The 9,035-nt window shown below is 42.0% G+C and overlaps 1 protein-coding gene across 1 annotated transcript; it reads right to left on the reverse strand.

Moving 5' to 3' along the window:
• Positions 1-4,869: 4,869 nt before the first annotated feature.
• Positions 4,870-7,366, reverse strand: CLEC14A (C-type lectin domain containing 14A). Its single transcript, XM_081082732.1, has one exon. The coding sequence runs from the start codon at positions 7,329-7,331 to the stop codon at positions 5,931-5,933; it is 1,401 nt and encodes a 466-aa protein (XP_080938858.1). The 5' UTR covers positions 7,332-7,366; the 3' UTR covers positions 4,870-5,930.
• Between the last annotated feature and the right edge of the window lie 1,669 nt (positions 7,367-9,035).

Genomic DNA, 9,035 nt, shown 5'->3' on the forward strand with positions numbered 1-9,035 from the left:
ACACCAAAGATCATGCCAACTACCAGATGCTAGAAAGAGGCAATGAATGATTCTTTCCTAGAGATTTCAGAGGGATCAAGGCCCTGCTAACACTTTGATTTCAGACTTCTGACCTCTAGATCTGTGAGACAATAAATTTCTCCTGTTTTAAGCTACCCAGTTTGTGGTAATAACTTACAGTAGCCATAGGAATCTAATTACAGGTGTTGATGCCAGTGTGGCAAACCAGAGATTGAACAAAAAACTAATAAGGAAGATTTGGGGAAAGAGATGTCTATAGAGGGCTTTGCAAAGCTCCAGTACATTCTTGGAAATCTAGGAAGGCAAATGCATGAATAATGTAAGGCTGTGCACCTGCCCAGGAAAGATTAAAAAGGACCCTAACTTCTCCAACTCTGAGAGAAATGCTGAGGCCCTGCCAAGGCAAAAAGTGAAGCCCAAGAAAGAATTTTTAGCTCTCTGCTCATTGGAGTCTGCCTATAACACACACAGAGCCCCTCCACAAAGGGTGGGAGATTTATTGATCCAATCATTTAAATAACTTTCTTTTTAATCACTAGCTGACCATTAAGCTAACTGAGCAGAGAAGTTAGTTCAGTGGTTTACATTTGACAGGGACTTAATCAAGAAAAGTAACCAAACAAACAGGAGCAACAACAAACTATGGTTGTGGCTATTGGGGGATGGATTTACAGAACTGCCATATTATGTTATTTAAAACATCTGACTTTCAACAAAATGCATGAACTATACAAAGAAACAGGAAAGCAGTCACATGAAAGAAGCTGAAAAGTACCAAGAGGAAAACAAGTGAAAATGTACAAAGGACCCTCAATAAAATGAACTAACTTTTTTTTTCTTTATTGATCAAGGTATTACATATGTGCTCTTAACCCTCCATTGCCCCCCCCCCCATCATACCCTCACACCCCTGGTGTCTGTGTCCATTGGTTTGGCTTATATGCATGCATGCAAGTCCTTTGGTTGATCTCTTCCCCTTACACCCCCCCTCCCCTACCTTCCCTCTGAGGTTTGATGGTCTGATGAATGCTTCTCTGTCTCTGGATCTGTTTTTGTTCACCAGTTTATGTTGTTCATTATATTCCACAAATGAGTGAAATCATGTGATATTTATCTTTCTCTGACTGACTTACTTCGCTTAGCATAATGCTCTCCAAAAATGAACTAACTTTTATCAAAAACTATGGAGCCCAGAAGGCAGTGTTATGACTTAAGCAAAGCATTAAAAAGAAAATATCAACTAAAAATTCTATGTCCACCAAAACTATCCTTCAAAAACAAAGAAGAAATTAAAGCATTCTCAAATAAACAAAATTTGAGAAAATTTGTTGTCAGCAGACGTTTCCTATAAGAAAACACAAAGGAAGTCCTTCAGAATGATAATAAATGATATCAGCCAGTAGCAAAACCACACAAAGATATAATGAGCACTGGTAAAGGTGACTAAATAGGTAAATATCAAAGACAGTATAAATGTATTTTTTTCTTTATAACTTTTTATTCTCCTATATGATTTTAAAAGAACTGCATAATAAAGCAATTATCATAAAACTGTGATGATGGGCTTATAGAATATCAAGATGTAATTCTTTTGACAATAATAACACAAAGAACCTTTACTTAAACTGACCCCATCCCCAAGAGAGGATGTAGCAGCTATGTTGGAGCAAAATTGTGGTATACTGTTAAGATTAGTTGATATTTCTCTTAATTAAGCAGTCTTTAAATTAAGATGTTAATTGTAATCCCCATGGGAGCCAATTACAGTGGGGCCTTGACTTACGAGTTTAATTTGTTCCATGATGGAGCTCGTAACTCAAATTACTCATATGTCAAATCTTAAAGTGAACGAGTGAGACACGTGATGCTGGGCTGATGTGGCGTTCACTGTGACGTTCACTGCGCCAACTATCGGTGGGGTATCTGAAGTTGGCTCGTAACCCGAATTTTAGCTCCCAACTCAAAGCAAAAAATCGGCCGAGAGACAGCTGGTATCTCGAAAAACTTGTTAGTCGGGACACTCGTAAGTCAAGGCCCCACTGTATAAAAAAAAAAAAAAAAACTTATGAAAGCAAAAGAAGCAATAAGAAAATTAAAATGGAATTCTATCAACTCTTTATTTAATACAAAAGAAAACAGTAATGGAGGAACAAAAAGGAAATGAGATATGTAGAAAGCGAATAGGAAATAGTAGATGTAACCTAACTTATCAGTAAGTACATTAATGACAAATGTATTTCACATCCATTCAGTAGGCAGAGATTGGAGAATGGATTAAAGACAATAGTCTGACTATATACTGTCTACAGAAGACACTTTAGATTCAAAGACACAAATAGTTGAAAGATATCAACTGCAGAAAGGTTGATGCAAAAAGGTATACCAAGCAAAAGCAACCATAAGACAGCTGAAGTTGCTCTACCAATATCATACAAAATAGACTTTAAAACAAAAAATGTAACTAGAGATAAAGAGGAACAATTTATAATGATAAAAGAGCCCATATATCAGGAGATATAATAATTATAAGCATATATGCACTTAACAACAGCATATATATATATATATATATATATATATATATATAGTTTTAAAATATGGCAGAACTAAAGGTAGACACATATAATTCAACATTAAAAGTGAGTGACCTCAGTAAGCTAAAAAGGGTTGAAGCCATACAAAGTATGTTTTTAACTACAATGAAATCAAATTAAAAACAAAAGGAATGTAGAGAAGTTATAAAATATGTGGAAATTAAGAAACATCCTCCTAAATAACCAATATATTTTTTAAAATCACAAGGAAAATTAGAAAACACTTGGAGATGAATGAAAATGAAAACACAAAATGGCCAGATTTACTGGGTGTCACTAAAGCAGAGGTTAGAGTGAAATGTATAGCTATAAAAACCTGTATTAATAAAGAAAAATCTTAAATTAATTACCTAATTTTCTACTCTGAAAAATTGGAAAAATAACACAGTAAACCCAAAACAAAGAAAATGATGGCATAATAAAGATTAGAAAAAAATAAATGACATAGAGGTTAGAAATACAATAGAGAAAACTTGACGATTCCCAAAGTTAGTTATTTGAATAGGTCAACAAAATTGGCAGACTTAGTTAGACTGATCCCATCCCCCAAAGAAGAAATACTCAAATTACCAAAATTAGAAATAAAGAGAGGACATCATTACCAATTCTATGGAAATGAAAAAAAGAATTATATGGAAATTCTATGAATAATTATATGCCAACAAATTAAATAACCTAGAAATAATTACTAAAATATTCAGAGGTAATGGAGCATTAGGCCCAAAATTTACTTGTAAATAATTTAAGAAAAATAATGTTTTACGGTACTCATTACTTCTGTATATATGAAATTATTTAAAAGAGAGAGAAATAAAAGAATGATACCATGTAAGGCCACTATTCACAGCAAGGCTTATCATTGTAAGAAAGAAGGAATCTCGAAGTTCACCAATAATGGTTTACTTCTAATCAGTGTGAAAGTTCATTAATATGCAGGTTTCAACATGTACACATGTGCACATGCACGAATGTCTGAATTTGTGTTTGCAGATGTGGAGCAGTGTCAGAATCAGCTGAAAGGCTAAGGTGTGGCTGCTGGAGTGGATGGCTGAAATAAAGTGAAGGTAGTTGGAAGTGAGGAAGTCAGGGAACGGGAATGCACATTGGAAGAGTCCTACTTGAGGACTTTGAGATTGTGTAAGACGATGGCAGGACTTAGGCTGGAGAGAAAGACTGTAAGTGAGGTTCCAAGTCTTTCTTGTAAGGAAATAACTGAACAGACATCTATGAAATGAGTGCAAGGGAAGAGGGCTTTAAGTAAGAAAGAAATGCACCTCAAAGAGGTTGAAGAATTAATGAAGTGATAGTGGAGATGTAGTACAGAGGAAGGACATGGATCCTAACCTTAAATATTTCTTAAGCACTGTGCCTAGCTGGCCTGATTCTGCCATAGATTAAAAATTTTATGGAAGACTTCATAGCTAGAAATCAAAGGAAATTATATGAAGCTTGGTCTGCAATTGCTATGTCTCAGGAAATCAAATATGAAAGCGTTTTCTGTAATTCTTTCCTGATCTACTTACAAGGAGAATAGGTGAAAAAAACAGAGTAATTGAGCTGACACTAATTTATTCTTCACATTTATTTGTGAAATGATTTTATTTAAAATTCCTTTGACTGTTGTTAATTCTAATTCATTTGTAATTTTATTTAAATGCAACTGTTTAGACAAATCTTTAACATATGAAGCAAATTACCTGTTACTTTATTCCTTTAATATTATAACACCATATATATTATATATACAGGGGTGGGCAAAAGTAGGTTAATAATAATAAATAAATAAGTAAATAACACAATAATAAACTCTGTTTTGTGTACTCATAATTGTAAACCTACTTTTGCCCACCCCTGTATATATTTTGTACATTGCACACTCAAGAACATAAAAATGGTTCTATGAAGATATAGTGTAAATTTTATGGTTGCTAAGCTTGTTTCTCCATCTTTCTCCATGCACCAATCTCCACACACTTAATTTTAAAGATTTGTTATACAAGTAGAAGAGGAATATTTTCTAGGGGGGGGGGGGTGTCTCAATTCCACTAGATAGTGATTATTATTGTCTTAATTGTTTTTTGAGGAATGCTTCATTTAAATTACTTTCTAATACCCCAAGTCCTAACAAGATGATAGATATTTGTATTTACCATTTACTCTTATACTACTAATTCTTACGGAAGGCTGTTTGTCACGTTTTGCCCCTGTAGACTCTTATTAAATTGAAATCACTCCAAGATGAGTACGTATGGTCACTACACATGCTTTTATTAAGCGGGGGAGGAAATGGTCTGGAATTCAAGTTTTTCCAATTGCACAAGAACCAGCAACTTTGGAGGAAATCCAGCTTACTTTTGCTTTAATGCGCCCAGAAGATTTCAAATCAATACTTAGCATCAATGTTTCAATTGAAATTTAACATTGCTATAATTGGAAGCGAGCATCAGCATCCTGATCCTTAGGAGAGGGCTATTTGGTTGGGAAGGTCATTACACTGGAGAGCACTAACATTGGGAGAGCAAAACAAACCATTTGTTTCCTTGAGCAAGGACACACAGTAAACACTTGAATGCGTGGTCAACTATAATTTGCTTCTAGAGCCAGCGGATTTGGCAATACTGCAGTTTAGATTTCTAGCAGAGCACAGACATAGCAGTAACTTTGAAAGCAAAATATATTTAAAAAAAGAAAACAAGGAAGAAGTTACTAGTTGTTAACATTTCCCCCCTCAACCTACAGGCAGGATGTACTCTTGCTGCCGTGTCCAGCGTGCTCCTCAGCTGCTCTTCCTAAATAATTACTCCTCCAGGAAACCAATGACATTTGAGTCTGGGTTACCAACAATCCTTTATTTTTATTTTTTTGCCTGGGATTTTTATATCAATATATTCCCAGTCTGAACAGAGTTTTTATTTCCATCGTGGTAAAAAATAAAATGTAAAATATTGTATTGTTTTCTATATGCTTTCAATATCTTAAAAAGTTCAATCACTTCTTCAAATCCACAGGAAAGCCCTCTCCCGGGTAGAATCCTGGGCTCAGTACCGCCTACAGCACTCCCACCTCTTCCGTGTTAGAAACGGAGTATCCAGTTTGGATGTAGCTCCTCCCTGGGGTAGAGGGAATTAGGGGAAGGGAACTTCTGCAGAAATCATCAGTTCCACAGATAAGCCCCCCTTCTCCGCTCCCCTTTTCATTGAGAGTGAAAAACTACTCACAAGAAGTGCTCACTGTCCCCTTCCACTATGTGACTTCGGAGTCAAAAGAGGTCCCCATCAGCGAGGCGCCATCTGCTCTGTCCCTCAGCCTGCGACTTCACCCCACTGTTGCGCCCTGTGCAGAACTGGAGCTCAGAGCAGCAGCCTGCGCACCACTCTCCACCCCAGGAGGGGTCAAAGGCCCCTTTCCTGGCCTAGAGGAAGGGCTTTTGTGAAAGCAGAGTTTGAAAAGACCCAGCACCGTCATGGTCAAGATCACCAACACTACCACTGCTATGCTCACAAGTATGAAGACCACAGTGGAGGAGGAGTCCAGAGCCTTGGGCATGTTAGAGGAAGACGTGGCGTTAGACGTGGGAATCACGCCTCCTGAAGAAGTGATGGTGGCCTTTGAGTTGGCTTGAGGGGACATCTGCAGGGTGGGCTTCGTGCTCTTTGCTCCCCACCCAGGAATCTCAGAAATAGATGTTGCTGAACTGCCTTGTCCAGGGACCTGGGGCATCTCTCCTGGTTTTTCAGGGACCCTGGGTGACCATGTTCTCCTCGGCATGGGGCTGACTGCAGTGGCCAGGGGGTGCCTGGTGGGCCCCTTGGCTCCCCCCAGGTCTGGCTGTCCTTCTCCGTAGGTTACACAAGAGCGTCCGTCTTCCCCCAGCACGAAGCCCGCAGCACACTCGCAGACAAAGCCTTCCATGTCGTCCAGGCAGTTAGAGAGCTCTGTGCATTTGCCTGCGCGGAGGTACCTCCCGGGGCAGGGACAGAGCACAGCCCCGGAGGGTATCCCGTCCCAGCGAGCACCGACCCCGTCCACGATGCAGGTGGCCGTGGTGGATTGCTGCCCCGGGCAGCGCGCACTCACCTCGGTCCCGGGGGGACTGAAGTCCAGCGCCGCGCTGTGCAGCTGGAAGGGCGCGCGGTAGCTCAAGTCAGAGGCGGCCCCGGGGCGCGGCGCGGGGCACAAGCCCTCGAACTGGTACTTGCACAGGTAGCCGTGGGCGCGCCAGTGGCAGCGCATCTCCTTCCAGCCCGTGGGCTCCACTCCCTCGGCGGCCTGGAGCGCCGCGCAGTTCCGCGCAACGCAAGAGCGCTGGGGCTCCTGCACCCACGGCAGCGTTTCGTTTTCCAACCCGTCGACGTGGACGTCGGGGGGCACCCAAGAGAAACCCCGCAACGGCTCGCTCTCCAGGGTGCACTGGGATCGCCTACGCTCCAGCGCCACCCAAAACAGAAGGTCTTTGGAGCCCCCTCCGGGCCCCGGGCCTGCCCGCAGGAGAGTGAACACCTGGCGGAGCTCAGCGCCCCCACGCACCGTGCTGAGCGCCCCGCCGCGCAGGTTGCAGGCCTCCTCGGCCGCCAGCCGCTTGATGCTCGCGTGGTGCAGGCTGTAGCAGGCCCCCGAGGCAGAGCAGCCCGCGCGATCGGCGGTGGGGTGCTCGCCACGGCCGGGTCGGGGCCAGAACGCCTGCCAGAGGAGGCACAGGGTGAGCGCCGGCCTCATCTTGGAGGCCCCGCGCCCACAGCTGCTCCCAACGTGGCTCTGTCCGGCCCAAGGGCTCCGAGGTGTCCCTCGAGCGTGGTCACCGCCCTCTACCACTGGCTCTACCCTTACTTCCTCCGCCCACCCCCACCCACAACCTCCAAGAATCCCCACCAGTGTCCTGGCGGCAAACAGGCTTCCCTTAGGCAGAGACAGGAAATGTGCCGGGAGCTCTGCCAGGGCCGGTGCAGCCTTGATTTATTCTGGGGTCAGGAACACAGCTGGCGCGGGGCAGGGAACGCAGTCGACCAGGAGGTCAAACACCCTGCTAAGAGCAGGGGGCGGGGGGGGGGGGGGGGGCGGGGGGAAGAAAGTCCATACTTCAGGACCTTAAATCCCCGAACACTTTGGTGAACACTGACAGGAAGGGCTGGAGAAGAGGAACTTGCTCCCGGCCCACGCCCGCCCATTGTGCTTCATCCGGAGCCATGGAGTTGGAACCACAATTGGTGGAGGGCTCCAGCTTCCATCAGGCCTGCGACTAAGGGGATGAAATCTTGTGAGAAATATAAGCATCTCTCTTCCTCACCAGAGGCCGCACTATTTCACCGCAGGTCTCTCGCTGGGCTCTGCTTCTCTGTTCTATCAAAGGAGACTCAGGTGTCCTGTTAGTAACAGAATTAGCGTTCCTTTGGGGTATCTTACATGGGGAGTCCTGCTTCTTAGGTGAGCACTTGCCTTAAACGTTTGTTTTTCACTTCCTTTGTTTCTCTTTGAAATGGCCTATGCTGGTTCAGTGAGGAAAGGAAAAAATGTAGGCCCAAATGGGAAAAAGGCCAAAGGTCTTTACCTTTGTTAGGTTGTTAGCTCTTTATCACTATATTATTCATAACTTCTTCCAGCTTACAGATCATATGTAAATGAATTCATGGCCATATTAGTGTTTGAGAACAACTCCTCCACCTCTGATTTTATCCTTGAACTATTTCACATTATTTTCTCCTATGATTTAGTGTCAATATTTGCAGCATTACATTGTAAAAGTCACCTTTAAGGGTCACCAGAGTTCAATAGCCTAAAGAAATGAAAATATTTATAACATTGTAATGCATATTGAATATTGTAAAAAAGAATACCAAAATCCGCAACTTAAAAAATGAGTGAGTCAATTTCTTTAGAGTTCCAATGGGTGCTCTGTTTAAATATAAACACTTCAACTCAGTTGAGAGTGAGTAGGAATTAAAGACAAGTGAAGAAAGGAAAGGTTAAACACTGCACTGTCTGTGAAAGAATTTTCTGGTTAGCAAATTCAGTAATTCTACATCATTTTGAGAAATAAAGGTAATCAGAAATACATAGAGTTTCAACTAAGTCCTCTTAAACATGCATGATGCTTTTAAATATCTATATTCAGAATGAGAGTTGCTATTCTATGAATAATGCATACCACATCTTTAAACTCACTTTGTTTTACTGAATGCTACTGCCCAGGTTACTGAGGAGGAAGAGGAGGAGGAGGAGGAAGAGGAGGAGGAGGAGGAGGGGGGGGGGGAGGAAGGTTTCAAGATTACATTTGTATGTTTCCACATCATTTTTACCACTACTCTCACTTTTCTCCTCTTAGAAAGCCCATGTATCTTAACAAAGGATAGTAAATACCCGGAATTATCATCACACTTACCTTGCTTTTGCTCACTGAGGGGTTTGCCTCAAGATTTCTTTCCT

Source organism: Myotis nattereri (genome assembly GCF_964212035.1).
Source record: "Myotis nattereri genome assembly, chromosome: 1".
NCBI classification, from domain to species: Eukaryota; Metazoa; Chordata; class Mammalia; order Chiroptera; family Vespertilionidae; genus Myotis; species Myotis nattereri.